The following is a 21,749-nucleotide window of genomic DNA, read 5'->3' as shown; positions in this document are numbered from 1 at the left end:
CAATTTGCTGATTCGAATTATCAGGAGTGGCACGTTTCACTGTATGTCTCGATGTACATGTGACAAATAAAGCTAATTGTATAGACCACAACGGGGCAGAGGGGTGGGGAGCACGTTTGTCAGTATTGTTGCCCTTCAGCTCCAGCCCCACCCTTCTGCTGCATCCCAAAGACGGAGGGGTTGGCGGGCTATTGGCGAATCCTGGAGAGGGGTGGGAGGCAAATCTGTGGGTGTGGGGGTACAGAGAGGAAAGGCTGTTGGGTTGTTCTGTTGGTTCCTGGCATGAGGCCAATGGGTCAAATGGCCTATTTCATGGCAGAAAGTAAGCAAGTCAACATCACTCCTTGTGTCTCTGTTGTACTGGTTCTCTCACCTCTCACACAAACCAGGCCTTCCTGAACTAGGCACAGAAAGGTGGCCATTCCTCCAAGTCAGACTACAGTATGAAAACTGTACATGGATATTATATATCTTTAGATAGATATATAGATACCTTATTGATCCCAAAGGAAATTACAGTGTCACAGCAGCATTGCAAGTGCACAGATATACAAATATTAGAAAAGAAGTACGAAAGAATAAAAAATAAGTTACCTCAAACAGTCTAACGGGAGGGGGTTGCCCCTTCCCCGGCTATTATTAAAAGATCACACATTATATCCTTGGATCAGAATAACATTGGAAAAAGCGGAGAGGCTGAAACCATGGCAACAGTGTCTTGAGTGGGATTGTGGTTCAGAGCAGATTGTGAATCCAGATGTGCCCTGCAAGGAGGGGTGGTTGGTTGGGGAAGTGGGGGGAACCAATGACGTTGAGGGTCGAGGAGGCTCCTGGAGACATGGCATCACAGTGGCTTCCTGCTCAGACGCAGGAAACCAGGAGATAAATTGACCCTAATCCCAGAATGAGCCATTCCTGAAAGCAGCAACGTTTCCCGACAGCTCACGGAATCCTCTTCCTGCCTCCAGGGATCTCTCAGTTCAGATGTTTTCAGCTGTTGTTTTATCTTTCAGCATGGAGCGGTCAACAGTGAAGTAATAAATCTTCGTGCTGCTCCCACAGTGACTCTGCACATTGAGTGTGGAGTGGCTTAGTCATACCACAACCCTCTCTCCCAGCCCCAACACACCTTCCAAACAGCTGGACTCATTTCACTATACACAATTAGAAATGAGGTGCATAGAATTATGAGGCAAAAATAGACAGCCACAATCTTTCCCCCAGAGTAGAAATATCATATAATAGAGACCATGCATTTAAGTTGAGAGGGGGAAAGTTTAAAGGAGAAGAGTAAGACAGTTTTTTTTTACAGAGTTGTGGGTACCTGGGGTGATAGTTGATACAGGTACAATGTGGTGTTTAAGAGGCTGGAGGTTAGATATGTGAATTTACAGGGAATGAAGAGATACATATTAAATATAGGCAGAAGGGATTTGCTTTACTTTGGCAATCATGTTCAGCACAAAGATTGTGGGCCAATCGGCCTATTCCCGCACTGTGCTGTTCCCGTGGACAACAGGATGTTCAGTGTCAGGACGTCAGTGATAAGTTGGGGGGGGGGGGTGAAAGGCCGAGATAGAGTGGATGTGGAGAGGATGTTTCCATTAGTGGGAGAGTCCAGGACCAGAGGGCACAGACTCAGAATAGCCTCAGGATGACCCTCCAGAACAGCGTGAGGAGGAATTTCATTACCCAGTGAGCAGTGAATCTGTGGAATTTATTGCTATAGGTAGCTGTGGAGGCCAAGTCAGTTAAAGCAGATGTTGATAAGTCTTGATTAGTAAGGACGTCAAAAGTTATGGGGAGAAGGAAGAGGGAAAATAAATCAACCATGATTGATCACAGACAGGGCTTGATGGGCCAAATGGCCTAATTCTGTTCCTCTGTCTAATGGACTTTATGGTCTAATGGGTACCGTATTGGCCTGAGCCTCCCCTCTAAGGGTTAACTCCCTCAGGACTGCCTCATCCCCCGAGGGACATTTGAACCCTCTGATGCAGGGGTAAGAGGAGGCCTCGATGATGTGAATGGGGGTGGGGATCATTGTGTGATCTTTGTTAGTCAAAGTAACGCACAAAATGTGCAAGAACTCAGCAGGTCAGGCCGCGTCTATAAAGATGAATGAACAGTCGATGTTTGGGCCAAGACCCTTCATCAGGATTAGAAAGGAAGTCAAAATTAGAAGGTGGGGGGGGTGAGGAGGAGGATTACCAGATGGCAGGTGATGGGCGAGGGGTAGGTGGGTGGGGAAAGGGGGGATGAAGTGAGATGTTGGGATGGATAGATGGAAGAGAAAGGAATCTGATAGGAGAGGACAGTGGACCATGGGAGAAGGGTAAGAAGAAACAACACTAGAGAGAGACGACTATCAGGTGAGGAGAAGGGAAGGGTTAAAAGAGGAATCAGAATGGGGAATGGAAAAGTGAGAAGAGGGAGAGAATTTTGGTAATTTTAGGGGGAGATATTACTGAAGGATTTGGAATACATTCCCACTGAAGCCTTTAATGTCAGCAGGTCAGCCTGGGCTAATCTTTCCCCGTCTCTCTCCCCCTCATTTCCCCCAGGTATTTACAAGGATTACGCGTGCGCCAACTTTGGAGAGCAAGGTATCAGCGTGGGTTGCTGGGACCTCTACCGCCATGACATCGACTGCCAGTGGATAGATATCACCGATGTGAAACCGGGAAACTATGTCTTTCAGGTACAGAGAGCCCGCCAAATTCAAGTTGACGTTTATTGTCATCTGAATGTACATATATATGAGCAAATGAAACAACGTTCCTCTGATCACAGTGCACCCACACAACATGAATTACACACAGCAAATAAACCAAAATATTATACTATAAATAAGTTAATAAATATAATTCAAAATTCATGTATTAAAACGCAGCACAGATAAACAGTAAACAGCTTGCTGTCCTAGTGACGAGACCTCGATGGTGGCAGGGTATTCACTAGTTTCACATCCTGAGGGAAGAAGCTGTTACAGTCTGGCAGTCCTAGTCCTGATGCTTCAGTACCTCCTTCCTGATGGTAGTGGGGTGAAGATACTGTGGGACGGCTGGTAAGGATTCTCGGCAATAATTTTGGCCTTTCATCTGCAATGCTCCCAGTCATAAAGAGGTGGAAGGAGACCTGGTGATTCTCTCGGTGGGTTTTGCTGTCCTCTGTAGGGTTTTCGTTCTGATGCCTTGCAGCTTCTGTACCACACATTGATGCAGCCAGACAGAGCACTCTCAGTGCTCCTGTAGAAAGTTGTTAGAATGGGGGCGGGGAGCCTTGCAGACCTCAATCTCCTCAGAAAGTGTGGATGCTTGTAGTTTCTTGACTGTGAGGATGTGTTGTGGGTTTTAAAGAAGGGGGACCGATTGCCCAGCGACCCCCACATCTTTGGGATGCGTCGGACAGATAGGGGCCGGAGCTGAGGGGAAGCAGTACGGACGGACATGCCCCGTCGTGGTCTGTAAGGCCAGCTTCACTTGAAAGTTCAAAGAACATTTATCATCAATATGTATAAATTATACAACCCTGAGATTCATCTGCTTAGAAGCAGCCATGAAACAGGAAAGCCGAAAGAACCCAATTTATTAAAAAGAGACCAAGCAGAGAGAGAGAAAATAAAGCCCTAATTGTGCAAGTAGAAGTGAACAATAACATTCAATAACAAATTGAGTCCATAACCCGGATCAGCCATAGTCTCAGTTCATCACACAGTGGGGCAAATCCACGCAAAAGTCGCAGATACGAAGCCTGGAACACCAGAGCAGTGTCACAGCCCCAGCGCTACTGAGGGAGGAGTAAATGGCGCAGAAGAACGAGCGGAATTGGCCCGACCTTCACCTCCGGTCCTGACACCCTGCCTTTTTTTCAGTCTTTGTGGGCGTGCCTCATGCTCTTTGAAAAGTCACTGCTGACTTGTGCCCAGGAGGAGGTGTCAAGATTCTGTAGTGGTGAGTGGAGGCGAATTACTTACCACGGGATATCCAGCCTCTCACCTGCTTTTGTAGCTGGGCTTTTGGGAGTTTCTGACCATTTGTTACTGCTACCCCTCCTAATATTGTTGGATGATAGTGAAACTTAATGCCATTTTAAACATTTCTTCTACCAGAGAGTTAATCTGATCAACCATTCTAATTAGATCTCCCCATCCCCCTCTATCTATCAACCCTGTCACTGCACTGTACCATAAAGACTTTAAACTACTTTTTACAAGTTAATATAACTTATAACATATAAAATTCCTAGTACATCTACTGTGCAAAAGTCTTAGGCACATTTAGATAGTTAGGGTGCCTAAGACTTTTGCACAGAACTGTTTTGTCAACATGGAGCAGAGAGCAAGTTTGTAAATCTGGCAGGAGCAACGGATGTTGGGAATGGGAGAGGGAAGCACCGTGGGAGGAGTGTGGGGCAAAGAAGGAGTGCCAGGGGCAGGTGTGGGTGGCACGGACACAGACAGACCCAGCCCTGACACAACAGGCAAGTCATTTGATTCCAAACAATTGGTTTATTGATCATTAAGGAATGTCCCTCTGGTGCTTCCTGTTCCCTCCCCTCTCCCTTCCCCCTTTTCCCAACCATGATTCCCCTCCCCCTGCCCCCTTCCCACTCTCAGTCCACAACAGAGACCCCTATCAGAATCAGGTTCACAGTAAGGTATATGGCAAATAAAATTGAAGGAAATCATGACGACTTTAAGGTTGGAAGGGGAGTTTCTCTCTTGCTGGCGATGGACGTTGTTGGCAATTACCACAGGCACTCTTCTCTTTCCTTAGGTCCACATCAACCCCAACTATGAGGTGGCAGAGTCTGATTTCTCCAACAACCTGATGAAATGCCGGTGTAGGTACGACGGCTTCCGAATCTGGGTGTACGGATGTCACACAGGTACGGACCCCGACCGGGGACAGCCAGGGCCTTTTTCCCAGGGTAGAAATGGCTAAATCAGAGGGGTATAACATTAAGGTGATTGCAGGAAAGTCTAGGAGGGATGTGAGAGGTAGTTTTTTTATATACAGGGAATGGTAAGTGTGTGGAATGCGTTGCCAGGGGTGACGGTATAGGCTGATACATTAGTGACATTTAACAGACTCTTAGATAGGCACATGGATGAAAGAAAATAGAGGACAATGTGGGAGGGAGGGTTAAAATGTTGGAACAACAATGTGGGTTGAAGGTCTATACTGTGCTGTACTGTTCTGTGTTCTAAAAGAAATACTTCGTGTCACGATGAGGCCACACGCAGAACGGAGGAACAACACTTTAAATTCTGTCTGGGTAGCCTCCAACCTGATGGCATGAACATAGATTTTTTGAACTTCTGGTAATGCCCCCCTCCCCTTCACCATTCCCCACCACCTCCCTCCAGTGCTCCTCCTCCCTTTAGTTTCTTCCAAGACCTTCTGCCCTCTCCTATCAGACTCCCCCTTCCCTCACCCTGTATCTCTTTCACCAATCATCTTCCCGGCTCTTTACTTCACCCTGATGCCCCTTCCCGGTTTCAACTATCACCTCGTATTTCCCCCTCCCTCTCCCTACCTTTTAAATCTACTCCCCATCTTTTTTTTTCTCTCTCCAGTGCCGAAGGGTCTCAGCCTGAAACGTCGACTGTCTACTCTTTTCCATAGGTGCTGCCTGGCCTGCTGAGTTCCTCCAGCATTTTGTGTGTGTGGCTTGTGAGTTAATTGGCTAATGTAAATTGCCCTAAATAGAGGGGTGTGCTAGAATCTAGAAAGACTTGATGTTAAAATGGGAATAGTGTAAATGGGTGGTTGATGGTAGGCATGGATTCGATGGGCTGAAGGGCCTGTTTCCTTGCTCTGACTCGATGATCCAGGCTTACTGTCGCCATTTTGTGAAGTAGTGCTTCCTGACGTGACTCTAATGCCTCTGTTTTTTGCCCCAGGTGATGCCTTCAGTGCTGCTATAGAGGATCAGTTTGAGCACCAGGCTGCCTTGTCCAACAACATCTCCTAACCGGAGGGGCGTCACTTTGCGATACCGCACAATACCTCTGACCTTCCGGCCTCGATGCCCTGCCTCTCACCTGCGCGTCCGTGGAAGATGGCCGAGGCAACGGGGCCGATGGCAGCAGGAGTACGATCCATTTGTGCATTTGGAACTTTGGGGGGGTGACGTCGAGCCGATAGGATTCTTCGAAGAGTGGGGTGAGAGGAGGGGGTGGGCTAAACTTTGACCACTGAATCTGAAGTGAGCAAAATCCAGTTCTTCGATTGTTCAGCTCCGCAAATGATCCTTTCTCTGAGTCAGCGTTACTGTATCCTCTCCCACACCCGGTACCTAGAATGCTCCTCGCTTTAAGCTACCGTCTGTATTTTGCCCACCCTGGTGCTAATTTAACCCCTGACCCACTTTATGTTTGTGGTTTCTTTTTCTTATTTTAAAAATTTGTCCAAAGTGGCCGTAATAACCTCACTGCCTGCACATTGAATTATTTGAGAATATTTTTTAAAAAAGATCTATAAATATATATGTGTATATAAATATAAAATATTAAAAGGGAATGTGTGTGGTGTTCAATTGTACTCCTTGTTCAACAAGAGCTTCATTGGTGCATTCCTTCATAGTTCATTGCTGCCTAGTGAATTCTCTGTCTGATGGGACCTTTCGAAAGTTGCCCAACTGACTTGAACAGAGGATGTGGGGTGAACACGGGTACAGCTGACTACTCATACTGGTGCTGAGTGTGTGGATATCAAAAGTAAACCACAGCCCCTGAAATAAACACTCACACAGCAGCGAACACTCAGCAGGGCAGCGGTATTTTCATATTGAACCAAGAGCCATAGGATGTAGGTTTAAAGTGAGAGGGGAAAGATTTCAAAGGGACATAGGAATATCTCCTTCACACAGAGGGTACAGTAAGGTACCAGAGATGTGGTCAAGGCAGATACAGTCATCGCCATCATATATGCCATGTCTTATGACGTGGGAGATCATAGTGTATGACCATGATTGGCAACTTTTTCTACAGAAGCGGTTTGTCATAGCTTTCTTCTGGGCAGTGTCTTCACGAGATAGGTGACCCCAGCCATTATCAATACTTGCAGAGATTATCTGCCTGGTGTCACTGGTCGCATAACCAGGACTTCTGATATGCACCAGCTGCTCGTACGACCATCTGTGACCTGCTCCCATGGGTTCTAATGACCCCGATCAGGGGGCTAAGCAGGAGCTGCACCTTGCCCAAGGGTGACCTGCAGGCTAGCAGAGGGAAGGAACACCTCTTTGGTCAAGATGTATCTCCACCACACCATTCAACAGGTACGATAATGATATTTTATAGTGATTTGGACAGGTACATAGATAGGAAAGATACAAAGGGATATGGGGCACACATAACCAAATGGATTAGAAGGACCGAGATGGCCTGTTTCCGTGCTGTAATTGTTATATGGTTAAGTGAGACTACCTTAGGTGGGCACCTTGGTCAGCATGGACAAGTTAGGCCAACAGGCTTGTTTCCGTGATGTATGATTCTGTGACTAACAATCAGCATTTCAGAATCCCTTTCCATTGGTATTGCCTGAGGTTTTATCAACATGCTGTAGTTTTGTTACGTATGGAACCTCAGTCTTTTCCCCAGAGTCGGGGGATCAAGAATTAGAGGGCCTAGGTTTAAGATGAGAGGGGAAAGATTTAAAGGAAACCTGAGGGATAACTTTTCTATACAAATAGTGAATTGATGTGGAATAAGTGCCAGAGGAAGAAGTTGAGCCAGGTTCAATAACGACTTTGTCACACATATATCAGAACGTCGAAACATACAATGAAATGCGTCATTCGCGTCAACGACCAACGCTGCCCGAGAACGTGTTGGGGGTGGTCCGCAATTGTCGTCGTGCTTCCGATGCCAATGTGGTGCGCGCACAGCTTACTAACGCTAACCTGTATGCCTTTGGAATGTGGGAGGAATCGTTAGAGTCAGTGTGGCGGGTATTGAATCCCGATCTTACAGCTGGGGGTGTAAAGTTTTACTTTAACCACTACACTACCATGCTGCCCAAGTGGGAGTAGGAGTTGGATAGGGCCATGTGGTCAGCATGGGTGAGCCGGGCCCAGGTGTTGTGTGAATAAAGTGACCGGAGAAAGATACTGGCAGGTATGAAGCAGCTTCTTTATTCGACAAAACAAGGTACAGCAGGCATCATATGGAGATGCTTTCAGTCACAAGGTCTGGCTGGCCCAACGTGGGGCTCAATATTTTATGTGCTAAGCATCAACGGACAATTCCATATTTACAATGTGTCCACAATGAAACTACACATAAACTTCACCTCTCCTGATTCACACCCACACCACAGATATCCAAGTGAATTTTAATCAGCATTCTCTGGTCTGGGATTCGCGGCTTTTAGGAACCCATTGTAGAGAGCTGCTCTCCAAATTAAATCCACGATATGTACTCAGATGTGAAGACTGGTGGATAAAGTCATTGCCTAAATATAAATTAGATTAGATCAGATGTGCTAAACCCAACATTGCTCCAACATGAAGGGCCCGTTTCCGTATGGTGAGACTCTAATGTTGAACTCTCCTTCAAGAGGGTTGGAATTCACAAGATAGAAGCCATGCTGGTGAGACCACACTTGGAGTGATGCATAAGATATTGTTCCTCTTATCAAACGGACAGCCGGTGTCTCTGGACAATACTCCATGGGTCCTGGCATCCATTACTTTCAAACTGGGTGGTTCTACAGGGGAAGGAGGGCACAGAGGACAGATTGGATACCAAGCGACCAGTCTGAGGGGAAATGTTGGAGAAGCAGGGGACACAATAGTGCGGTATTTAGCATAATGCTTTACAGTGCCTCAGGTTGGGCTTCAGTTCCCACAACTGTCTGTCAGGAGTTTGCACGTTCTTCCTGTGACCATGTGGGTTTCCTCCAGGTGATCCAGTTTCCTCCCACAGTCCAAAGACATACAGTACGTGTTAGGGTTAGAATGTTGTGGGCATGCTATGTTATTGCTGGAAGCATGGCAATGATTGTGGGCTGCCCCCAGCACATCCTCCGGCCATATTGGTTGCTTCAATGTCCAGGTGACAAATAAAGATAAGCTTTTAGCAGTTTTGAATTCCACAGGACCATAAGACATTGGAGCAGAATTCAGCTATTTGGTCTATCAACTCTGCTCCGCCATTTCATCATAGCTGATTTATTATCCCCCTCAACAACATTCTGCTGCCCCCTCCCTGTAACCTTTGACATCCTGACTAATCAAGTCAGGGTATTAAACCTCTGCTTTAAATATTTCCAGTGACTTGGCCTCCATTGTTGTCTGTGACAATGAATTCCACAGATTCACCACCCTCTAGTGAAGGAAATTCCTTTTAATCTCTTTTCTAAATGGACATCCCTCTATTCTGAGGCTGTGCCCTCTGGTTCTAGATTCCCCCAATGTTGGAAACATACCTTCCACGTCCACCTTTCAATATTCGGTTGGTTTCAATGAAATTCCCACTCCCCCTCCACTTCTGAACTCCAGAGAGAACAGGCCCAGATAGATTCCATCCGGAAGGAAATGAGAGAGGAAGGACAAATAAGGGGAAGGAACGGAGGGGAAAAGGGGAGTGGGGAAAGGAAATGAAGGAATTATAAATGCTTGTTCTTGCTGGCAGCTGTAGAAGGATTTAGCCAAAAAAAAAATTCCTGCTAATCAGGTCCTGGATAAAAAAATGTTCAGGGATCATTGATGCAAACATGTGATGTGAGAGAAGATAAGGACCAGGAGCAGTGGATTAAACAAATGACCTCTGTATGGGAGATGACAGCGGGACCTCCCACTCTGGTACTGGAATCACATCCACTACCACCTTCCTTTCCCTGACAGGGAGTGGCTGGCTGGCCTACAGCCCTACAGTTTGAGGAGAAACTAAAACTGCACGTTTCGGTATTACAGTGGAGCAAAGGGAATTATAACGCATGAAAGAGGAGATGATCAAACTTGATTGCAAGGGAACACTAGCAATAACAGAGGTTTGATACCCTGACTTGATTAGTCAGGATGTCAAAGGTTACAGGGAGGGGGCAGCAGAATGTTGTTGAGAGGGATAATAAATCAGCCATGATGGAATGGCGGAGCAGAGTTGATGGGCCAAATGGCCGAATTCTGCTCCTACGTCTGACAAGGGAATCAAAGACAGCATAAAAGAAAGGAGTGTGCATATAATATTAGCAAAAATTAATGAGAAGGTAGAAGATTGGGAAGCTTTTAAAAACCGACAAAAGGCAACTAAAAAAAAGCCATAAAAGAGAGAAACTATTGGTAAACTAGCCAATAATATAAACAAGGACATAATTTATTTTCAGATATATAAAGATAAAAAGAGAGATGAGAGTAGATATCAGACTGCTGGAAAATGATACTGAAGAGGTAGCAGTGGAAGTGAAGAAATGGCAGATGAACTAAAAAATGTATTTTGTGTGGGCCCCTGGCCAACCTCAGGGTCGCTCGGCTCGCTGTCGTCTAGGGAAATAGCCCTCGGCCCTGCCAAACTGGGAAATTAGATTGTGTGGATGCTGTGTGATGTACCCCACCCCGCTCAAATAACAGACAATACACCAGATACGATTAAATGATTTACAGTTTATAGATATTACTGGAACTATATAATTAATAGAGAATAAAATATAAAAGGAAAATAAAAGGCGCCACACTTATCAAAGTTCAGTCTCTTCGTGCACAAACAGTTGGAGCTCAGGACCCTTCTTCTTCACCCTGTGACCCCTCGGACCACCTTGACCGGCCGCCTGGGACCAACAATGGTGGTCGACCAGACACTCCACACGAGTCCATCTCCGTTTCCATCTTCTCTCCTCGCCGAACGCCCTCCTCGGGGTCCGACCCCGTTAGCAGACATCACAGCACCTGGTCCATCCTCTGTATCTCTCTCCCGCCTTCTCCCCCAAAACCCCGCGCATACAGTATCTTCAAATGCACCAAAAACATAACAACTATCCCAATTGGTTCGTAACATATTCTTATCACACTCCTAACCATAGTCATAGTCATAGTCATAGTCATACTTTAATTGATCCCGGGGGAAATTCGTTTTCGTTACAGTTGCACCATAAATAATAAATAGTCATAGAACCATAAATAGTTAAATAGCAATATGTAAATTATGCCAGTAAATTATGAAATAAGTCCAGGACCAGCCTATTGACTCAGGGTGTCTGACCCTCCAAGGGAGGAGTTGTAAAGTTTGATGGCCACAGGCAGGAATGACTTCCTATGACACTCTGTGTTGCATCTCGGTGGAATGAGTCTCTGGCTGAATGTACTCCTGTGCCCACCCAGTACATTATGTAGTGGATGGGAGACATTGACCAAGATGGCATGCAACTTAGACAGCATCCTCATTTCAGACACCACCGTGAGAGAGTCCAGTTCCATCCCCACAGCATCACTGGCCTTACGAATGAGTTTGTTGATTCTGTTGGTGTCTGCTACCCTCAGCCTGCTGCCCCAGCACACAACAGCAAACATGATCGCACTGGCCACCACAGACTCGTAGAACATCCTCAGCATCATCCGGCAAGATGTTAAAGGACCTCAGTCTCCTCAGGAAATAGAGACGGCTCTGACCCTTCTCATAGACAGCCTCAGTGTTCTTTGACCTGTCCAGTTTATTGTCAATTCGTATCCCCAGGCATTTGTAATCTCCATCATGTCCACACTGACCCCCTGGATGGAAACAGGGGTCACCGGTACCTTAGCTCTCCTCAGGTCTACCACCAGCTCCTTAGTCTTTTTCACATTAAGCTGCAGATAATTCTGCTCACACCATGTGACAAAGTTTCCTACCGTAGCCCTGTACTCAGCCTCATCTCCCTTGCTGATGCATCCAACTATGGCAGAGTCATCCGAAAACTTCTGAACATGGCAAGACTCTGTGCAGTAGTTGAAGTCCGAGGTGTAAATGGTGAAGAGAAAGGGAGACAAGACAGTCCCCTGTGGAGCCCCAGTGCTGCTGATCACTCTGTCGGACACACAGTGTTGCAAGCACACGTACTGTGGTCTGCCAGTCAGGTAATCAAGAATCCATGATACCAGGGAAGCATCCACCTGCATCGCTGTCAGCTTCTCCCCCAGCAGAGCAGGGTGGACGGTGTTGAACGCACTGGAGAACAAAACAAGCTGCTAGCGCAACAACTTTCTCAGCGTTTAACATAACAAAGAAGCTTTCCCAAGTATAACATAACAAAGAAGCCATTTTTATTAGCCTACACAGTAACATAAGAGAAGAAACCCCCTCACATTTGCATCACTGTGGAAGACACGAGCAGAATGCCAGGAGTGCGAGAGTGTCAGGGGCATTGCTATTACTGAGTAGAAGGTACTTGGGAGCTGAAAAGTCTGAAGGTAGGTAAGTCACCTGGACCAGGTGGACTACACCCCAGAATTCTGAAAGAGGTGGTTGAAGAGATTGTGGAGGCATTAGTAATGATCTTTCAAGAATCACTAGATTCTGGAATAGTTCCTGAGGACTGGAAAATTACAAATGTCACTCCTCTCTTTAAGAAGGGAGGGAGGCAGGAAAAAGGAAATTATAGGTCAGTTAGCCTGACTTCAGTGGTTAGAAAGATGTTTGAGTCTATTATTAAGGATGAGGTTACGGAGTATTTGGAGGCACATGACAAAATAGGCCAAAGTCATCGTGGTTTTCTAAAGAGGGAATTTTGCCTGTTGGAATTTTTTGAGGAAGTAACAGTTCAAATTTCAAAGTAAATTTATTATCAATTTCACATATGCCATCATATACAACTCTGAGATATATTTTCTTTCAAGCATACTCAATAAATCTATACTAGAATAATAACAATAATAGAATCAATGAAAGACCGCACCAACTTGGGGCTTGTGCAAAAGACAACAAACTGCGCAATTAAATAAACAAACAAACAAACAATAAATATTGAGAACATGAGACGAAATGCCATTGAAAGTGAGTCATAGCTTGTGGGAACATTTCAGTGATGGGGCAAGTGAAGTTGAGTGAAGTTATCCCCTTTTGTTCAAGAGGAGTAATAACTTTCTGAACCAGATGCTGTGAGACCTAAGGCTCCTGTACCTGCTTCCTGATGGAAGAATTAACAGGCAGTGAAAACAGAGAGGATAACAGAATAACAGGCAGGATAGACAAAGGAGAGTCAGTGGATGTTATTTATTTGGATTTTCAGAAAGCCTTTGACAAGATGCTGCACACGAGGCTGCTTAACAAACTACAAGGTCATGGTATTACAGGAAAGATACTAGCATGGATAGAGCATTGGCTGACTGGCAGGAGGTAAGGAGTGGGAATAAAGGAGGCCTTTTCGGGTTGGCTGCTGGTGACATGGGGTTCCACAGGGATCTGTGTTGGACTGCTTCTTTTCACGTTATGTCAATGATTTGGATGACATAATTGTGGCCAAGTTTGCAGATGATATCAAGATAGTTGAAGGGACAGGTAATGCTGGGGGAACATGATGTCTGCAGAAGGACTTAGACAGATTAGGGGAATCGTCAAAGGTGGTAGATGGAATATAGTGCATGGTCATGCACATTGGCGAAGGAATAAAAACATGGATTGTTTTCAAAATGGGAAGAACATTCAAAAATCTGAGGTGCAAAGGAACCTATAGGTTACCTTGCAGGTTGAGTCGGTGGTAAGGAAGGCAAATGTAATGTTAGCATTCATTTTAGAAGGACTAGAATATAAAAGAATGCATACATACCGAGGCTTTATAAGGCATTGGTCAGAGAGCACTTTGAGTATTGTGAGCAGTTCTTGGCACCTTATCTGAGAAAAGATGTGGTGACTTTGGGGAGGGTCCAGAGGAAGTTCACGAGAATGATCCCAGGAATGAAAGGGTTAACACATGAAGAGCATTTGATGCAAACAACAGGAATTCTGCAGATGCTGGAAATTCAAGCAACACACATCAAAGTTGCTGGTGAACACAGCAGGCCAGGCAGCATCTGTAGGAAGAGGTGTAGTCGACGTTTCAGGCCTGACGAAGGGTCTCGGCCTGAAACGTTGACTGCACCTCTTCCTACAGATGCTGCCTGGCCTGCTGCGTTCACCAGCAACTTTGATGTGTGTAGCAAGAGCAGCCCGAGACTTTTTCCCAGGTCAGAAATGGCTAATAGGAGCGGCATGATTTTAAGGTGATTGGAGGAAACTATAGGGAGGATATCAGAGATTAAGTTTTATATAGAGAGTGGTAGGTGCTTGGAACGTGCTGCCAGGGTAGAGGCAGGTACATTAGGGATATTTAAAAGACTGTTAGATAGGCACATGGATGTAGAAACCTGGAGGGCTACGTGGGAGGGAAGAGCTAGATTGATTTTAGAGCAGGTTAAAGGGTCGACACAACATTGTGGATCAAACGGACTGTACTATGCTGCTATGTTCTCCATTCACCTGTACTCTTCTCCAAACCAAATCTCTTGTCAACCTCGGAAGTGTTATCCCATATTTCATCTGTTCATCCTCATGACTTTACCTCATTCCATCGGATTTCAGCAACGGCAGCCCCTAGTTTCCACTGCCTCTGTCCCTCTCCCCCTATATAGCCCTGTATCCTAGGTTGCTTATTCCGAACTTGCTCTGTTTCGTGTCGAGAATGCAAAAGCAGATTTCAAACTGAATGAGACGAAAGGCAACAAAATAAAAAGAGAAGGAGAATTATTTTTAAATGTAAGAAGAGAATTATTCATGATAAAAAGTATATACAAGAGAAGAAACAGTACAAAAAATAAATTTTTTACATCTGTGGTCGGTACATCCGCAGACTGGATTTTAAAGATAAAATAAGACCATAAGACCATAAGACATAGGAGCAGAATTAGGCTATTTGGCCATTGAGACTGCTCCATCATTTTATCATAGCTAAATCATCTCCCTCTTAACCCCATTCTCCTGCCTTCTCCCCGTAACCTTTCATGCCCTGACTAATCAAGAACCTATCAAACTCCGCCTTAAATACACTCAGTGATCTGGTTTCCACAGCTGCCGGTTGCAATGAATTCCACAGATTCACCATCATCTGGCTGCACAAATTCCTCCTCATCTCCATTCTCAATGAACATCCCTCTACTCTGACTCTATGCCCTCTGATCCTAGACTTCCCGAATTTAGGAAGCATTCTTTTCACATCCACTCTACCTAGATCTTTCAACACACAATTGTTTTCAATGAGATCCTCCTCATTTTTCTAAATTCCAGTGAAAAAGGCCCAGAGCCATCAACTGCTCTTCACACTATAAGCCTTTCATTACAGGAATCTTTCTCAAGAACCTTCTTTGAATCCTTCCCAATGTCGGCACATCTTTTCTTAAATACGGGGACCAAAGCTGCTCACAATACTCCAGATGAGGCCTCAACAATGCTCTATAAGCCTCAGCATTACATCCTTGCTTTCATATTCTAGTCCTCTCAAAATGAGTGCTAACATTGCATTTGCCGTCCTCATCACTGACTCAATTCTCGAATGATCCTTTAGGGAATCCTGCACAAGGACTCCCAAGACCCCTTGCAGCTCACATTTTTCAATTTTCTCTCTGTTTAGAAAATAGTCTATGCTTTTATTTCTTCTAAAGTGAATGACCATACACTTCCTGACACTGTATTCCAGCTGTCATTTCTTTGCCCGTTCTCCTAATCTGTCTAAGTCCTTCTGTAGCCTCTCTACTTCCTCAACACTACCTGCTCCTCTACTTATCTTCATTTCGCCTGGAAGCTTGGCCATAAAGACATCAATTTTATTATCCAAATCATTGACGTACAATGTAAAAAGAAGCACCAACCCTTGAGGAACACCACTACTCACCGGCAGCCATTCAGAAAAGGTTCCCTTTATTCCCACTCTTTGCCTCCTATTAATCAGCCAGTGCTCCATTCCTGTTAGTATTTTCCTTTAGAACCATGTGCTCTTGTGAAGCAGCCTCATGTGTGGCATCTTGTCAAAGGCCTTCGGAAAATCCAAATAAACAGCATCCACAGATTCTCCTTTCTTTACCCTGCTCGTTATTTCCTCAATGAATTCCAACAGATTTGTCAGACAAGATTTCCCTTTAAGTAAACCATGTTGACTTTGGACTACTTTATCATCTGCCTCCAGGTAACTCCAAACCTCACCCTTAACAATCGACTCCATCATTTTCCCAACCACTGGGGTCATGCTAACTGGACTATAATTTCCTTTCTTCTGCCTGTCTCCCTTCTTGTAGAATGGAGTGACACTTGCAGTTTTCTATTCCTCCGGAACCATGCCACAATCTAGAGATTCTTGAAAAATCATTACTAATGCCTCCACAATCTCTTCAGCTACCACTTTCAGAACCCTGGTGTGCAGTCTATCTGGTCCAGGTGACTTATCTACGTTCAGACTTTTCAGCTTCCCAAGCACCTTCTCCTCCTCAATAGCAATACCACCCACTTCTGTCCCCTGACTCTCATTTCTGGCATACTGCTAGAGTCTTCCTCAGTAAGGCTGACACAAAATACTTATTCGATTTATCCACCATTTCCTTGTCCCCTATTACTACCTCTCCAGCATCATTTTTCAGTGGTTCAAATCTACTCTCGTCTCTCTTTTACTCTTTATATATCTGAATAAAAGATTCAGTATCCTCTTTGATACTGTTGGCAAGCTTACTTTCATATTCCATCTTTCTTCCCTTATAAATTTTTTAGTTGGCTTCTGTTTGTTTTTAAAAGTTTCTTAATCCTCTAATTTCCTGCTAATTTTTGCTCTATAATATGCCCTCTCTTTTGCCTTTCTGTTGGTTTTGACTTCCCTTGTGAGTCACAGTTGTGTAATTCTTTAGAATACTTCTTATTTGGGATGTATATATCCTGCGCTTTCCACATTGCTTCCAGAAATTCCAGCCATTCCTGCTCTGCCGTCATTCCTGCCAGTGTTCTTTTCCAATCAATTTTGGCCAACTCCTCTCTCACGCCTCTGTAATTCCTTTTAATCCAGGAGGAATCTCTTCAACAAGATCTGTTGCACAACTGTGTCGACTGCCACTCTGAAATCCAGAAATAGCATTCTGACATAAGTGCCCTTGTTTTCTAGCTGAATGACAGATGCTATGGCATCTGTCGTAGAGCAGTTTTATCAGTAAGCATATTGGTGAGTGTCCAATGTATCTATCCTGTGCCTTCCGAATTGCTCCTAGAAACTTCAGTCATTCCTGCCCTGCCGTCATCGTTGCCAATCAGCTTTGGCCAGCTCTCACACCTCTGTAGTTTCCTTTACTTGGCTGTAATACTGATACATCTGACTTTAGCTTCTCCCTCTCAAGTTGCAGGGTGAATTCTATATTATGATTTCTGCCTCTTGAGGGCTCTTTTACCTAATTAAATCTGTTTCATTACACAACACCCAGTCAGAATAGCTGATCCCCTAGTGGGATCAACCACAAGCTGCTCTAAAAAAGCCATTTCATAGGCATTCTGCACATTCTATCTCTTGATATCCAGCACCAACCTAATTTTCCCAAACTATCTGCAGATAGAAATCCCCGTTGCCTATCATAACATTGCCCTTTTTACATGCCTTCTCTATCTCCCGTTGCAATTTGTACCCCACATCCTGGCTGCCGTTCAGAGGCCTGTATATAACCCCCAGCAGGGTCTTTTTTACCCTTGTAGTTTGTTAACCCTACACACAATGATTCTCCACCTTCCAACCCTATGTTACTCCTTTCTAATGATTTGATTTCATTTTTCACCAACAGAGCCATGCCACGTCCTCTGCTTGCGTGCCCGTCTTTTCAATACAATGTGCATCCTTGGATGTTAAATTCCCAACTATGATCTTCTTTCAACCCATAATGTCATACCTGCCAATCTCTAACTGTACTACAAGTTCACTTACCTTACACTGTCTATGGCGTGCATTCAAATATAATACCTTCAGTCCTGAATTTGTCACGCTTTCTGATTTCATGCCCCTTTTTACACTGTAGCCTGTCCCAGTGACTGCAACTTTGCCCTATCCTCAGCCCTATCACTCTGGTTCCCATTCCCCTGCCAAGTTAGTTTGGACACTCTCCAAGAGCTCTAGAAAAGCAGCCCACAAGTGTAATGGTCCCCACTAGGTCCAAGTGTAACCCGTCCCGTTTGTACATGTCATACCTTCCCCAGAAGAGATCCCAATGATCCAGAAATCTGAACCCTTGCCCCCTGCACCAGTTCCTCAGCCATACATTCATTTGCCCAGTCACCCTATTCTTACCCTCACTAGTGCATGGTACAGACAGAAATCCAGACGTTACTACCCTGGAGGTCCTGTTTTTCAGCTTTCTACCTAACACCCTGAATTCTCTCTTCAGGAATAGGCAGAAACAAGTATGGCACCATTGCCACTCCTGTCTCTCTCTGGGGTGGCACCCTCTGATTGTTCAGATCAGAATTTATTATTTATCATTTTACGGCAACAGTACGGTGCAAGGCATAACCATTACAGTAATTTACAACAAATGAATAAACAGTTCCAATAAATAACGAGACCATGAATCAGAATCAGAATCAGGTTGATTATCTCCGACATATTGCATGTTATTAAACTTGTTTTTTTTAGATTATGAAGACACGCAGTCCTTTTTTATTGTCATTTAGTAATGCATGCATTAAGAAGTGATACAATATTTCCTCCGGTGTGATATCACAAAACACAGGACAGACCAAGACTGAAAAAACTAACAAAACCACATAATTATAACATATAGTTACAACAGTGCAACAATACCATAGCTTGATGAAGAACAGTCTATGAACACAGTAAAAAGTTCAAAGTCTCTCAAATGTCCCATATCTCACGCAGACGGGAGAAGGAACAAAAACTCCCTGCCATGCCTGACCACAGACCGACTCTGAGTCGTCCGAAAACTTCGAGCCTCCGATCAGTCCTCCGACACCGAGTACTGAGCGCCACCTCTGTCCGAACGATTCAACCTCAATCTCGGTCGCCAAAAGCAGGCAAAGCTGGGGATTTTGAGGCCCTCCCTCCGGAAGATTCTCGATCGTGCAGTAACGACAGCGGCGAACGAGCGTTTCAGAAATTTCTCCAGTTGTTTACAATATATATTAATGACTTGGATGAGGGAATTAAATGCAGCATCTCCAAGTTTGCGGATGACACGAAGCTGGGTGGCAGTGTTAGCAGTGAGGAGGATGCTAAGAGGATGCAGGGTGACTTGGATAGGTTGGGTGAGTGGGCAAACTCATGGCAGATGCAATTTAATGTGGATAAATGTGAAGTTATCCACTTTGGTGGCAAAAATAGGAAAACAGATTATTATCTGAATGGTGGCCGATTAGGAAAAGGGGAGGTGCAACGAGACCTGGGTGTCATTATACACCAGTCATTGAAAGTGGGCATGCAGGTACAGCAGGCGGTGAAAAAGGCGAATGGTATGCTGGCATTTATAGCGAGAGGATTCGAGTACAGGAGCAGGGAGGTACTACTGCAGTTGTACAAGGCCTTGGTGAGACCACACCTGGAGTATTGTGTGCAGTTTTGGTCCCCTAATCTGAGGAAAGACATCTTTGCCATAGAGGGAGTACAAAGAAGGTTCACCAGATTGATTCCTGGGATGGCAGGTCTTTCATATGAAGAAAGACTGGATGAACTGGGCTTGTACTCGTTGGAATTTAGAAGATTGAGGGGGGATCTGATTGAAACATATAAGATCCTAAAGGGATTGGACAGGCTAGATGCAGGAAGATTGTTCCCGATGTTGGGGAAGTCCAGAACGAGGGGTCACAGTTTGAGGATAGAGGGGAAGCCTTTTAGGACCGAGATTACGAAAAACTTCTTCACACAGAGAGTGGTGAATCTGTGGAATTCTCTGCCACAGGAAACTGTTGAGGCCAGTTCATTGGCTATGTTTAAGAGGGAGTTAGATATGGCCCTTGTGGCTACAGGGGTCAGGGGGTATGGAGGGAAGGCTGGTGCAGGGTTCTGAGTTGGATGATCAGCCATGATCATAATAAATGGCGGTGCAGGCTCGAAGGGCCGAATGGCCTACTCCTGCACCTATTTTCTATGTTTCTATGTTTCTATGTTCCTCTGTGCTTTCACGTCCGTCTCCATCATTTGTGGCAGCAGATCTGTGCAAGACATAAAATAATTACCATAAGTTACAATGAGAAGTACTGTATAAAATTTAAATCAGTAGTGCAAAATGAGAGCAAAATATTGAGGTAGTTTTCAAGAGTTTAATTGCAGTTCAGGAATCTGATGGCAGAGGAGAAAAAGCTGAGTGTGTGTCTTCAGGGTCCTGTGCCTCCTCCCTGATGGTAGTAATGGGAAGAGGGCATCTCCTGGGTGGTGAGGGTCTTTCATGATGGACACCACACTCCTGAGCTTTTGAATATGTCTTCAATGGTGGCAAGGGCTGTGTCTGTGATGGAGCTGAATGAGATTACAACCTTGTGATGTCCATATCAGAAAGCTCTCTGATGTATCTCCCCAACTCAGCCTCCCTGTCCGCGGTGGCGGGAGGAGCCTAGGCTGTGGCCTTTCCCTGCAGAAGCCTTACCAGTGACAGATCTAAGCTTCAGTCGCCCCTCAGCATGTGCACCTGCAGCTGGGACTGAGCCGGTCAGCAGCAGAGAGGGGAGGGAACGGTGAGCAAGTTCAGAGAACTTAGGGTTGAATTAAGACGTCCTGCCGAGGATCTGGTTCAAACGCAGCTGCTTCCCTCCAATCTCTCAGTGGCAGGAACGGATGCAGGAAAAGGTGGGGATCTGCAGGAAGAAACACATATTTATACATGACTGCCTGGCATGCCTTTTTTTTTAGGTGAAAGAAAACAGAGTGAAGGAAAACATTGGTAAAATTCCACCACTTCCTTTCCTATGGATGAGCCGCTTCATACATGTCCCTTGGAAGCAGTTTACCTACCCATAGCTGACTTGGGTCCTGATCAAAGGCGATTTCCAGAGCTGGCCACAGCGCTGCCTGTTTACTGTCAGTGCTCAATGACACATGCACCAGGTTGTGTCAGCCACCGCGGGGAACTGACAGCTTTTCATCCCTTGAATCTTGCTGGCAAAAAAGGCGAATATTTCATGCATCTGAAATTCCCGTCAAGCCTGACACAACATATCGGTTAAAGGTGGGGCAGTTCTCAGTGAGAACAGAGGGTGAACTCTGTAACCTTCCTGCCTCACTTTATTCAGAGTCAGAACCCTACAGGGGCTCTTCTGTCTGCAGCGTCTGCCGGTTAGACCCTGAGCCCTCATTCCAACCCCCTGAGATCAATAGTATTTCATCCTAGTTACAAACCTGGTTCCCTTTTAAAAGTTTTAAAAATAAATTTAGACTTCAAAGTGTGCATTCTGTAACACCAACACCATCTGAGCCAGAAATGTGGCTCACCCTCACACCTTTCCCGGTTCCCCTTCGTCACTGGACCTATCCCTGCCTCTTTCCTCTGGCAGCTCATTCCATTTGTCCTCCCGCTTCTGTGTGGGAAAATTTACCCTCTCAGGTCCTAATTAAATCATTCCCCTCTCACCTTAAACCTGTGCCCTCTAGATCTTACTTAAATGACCTTGGTCTGCATATAGATTGAGATGCATTTATTTACCATGTTTACATCAAAATATACAGCGAAATGTGTTGTTTGCGTTCACAACCAACACAGTCGAGGATCTGATGGGGGCAGCCCGCAAGTGTCGCCACATGTTCTGGCGCCAACATGGTAAATAGAAGCAACTA

At 45.1% G+C, this 21,749-nt stretch overlaps 2 protein-coding genes across 2 annotated transcripts in view; one reads left to right on the top strand and one right to left on the bottom strand.

The window, feature by feature from the left end:
* Nucleotides 1-6,521, top strand: part of LOC134358846 (lysyl oxidase homolog 4-like) — a 116,979-nt gene extending 110,458 nt beyond the window's left edge. The window contains exons 13-15 of the mRNA XM_063071405.1: nucleotides 2,565-2,701; nucleotides 4,779-4,890; nucleotides 5,909-6,521. Of these exons, the coding sequence (XP_062927475.1) occupies nucleotides 2,565-2,701; nucleotides 4,779-4,890; nucleotides 5,909-5,979 (320 nt within the window). The 3' untranslated portion in view covers nucleotides 5,980-6,521. The remainder of the gene's footprint in view (nucleotides 1-2,564; nucleotides 2,702-4,778; nucleotides 4,891-5,908) is intronic.
* A 13,435-nt stretch (nucleotides 6,522-19,956) lies between these two features.
* Nucleotides 19,957-21,749, bottom strand: part of r3hcc1l (R3H domain and coiled-coil containing 1-like) — a 333,433-nt gene continuing 331,640 nt past the window's right edge. Inside the window, exons 7-8 of the transcript XR_010020964.1 lie at nucleotides 20,566-20,773; nucleotides 19,957-20,134 (exon numbers count right to left, since the gene is read on the bottom strand). The gene's annotated coding sequence lies outside the window, so the exon portion shown is untranslated. The remainder of the gene's footprint in view (nucleotides 20,135-20,565; nucleotides 20,774-21,749) is intronic.

The sequence above is a fragment of the Mobula hypostoma genome, chromosome 19 (genome assembly GCF_963921235.1).
Source record: "Mobula hypostoma chromosome 19, sMobHyp1.1, whole genome shotgun sequence".
NCBI lineage: Eukaryota > Metazoa > Chordata > Chondrichthyes > Myliobatiformes > Myliobatidae > Mobula > Mobula hypostoma.
Note: the sequence above shows the minus strand (reverse complement) of the source record. Positions and strands in the feature narration are given on the sequence as shown.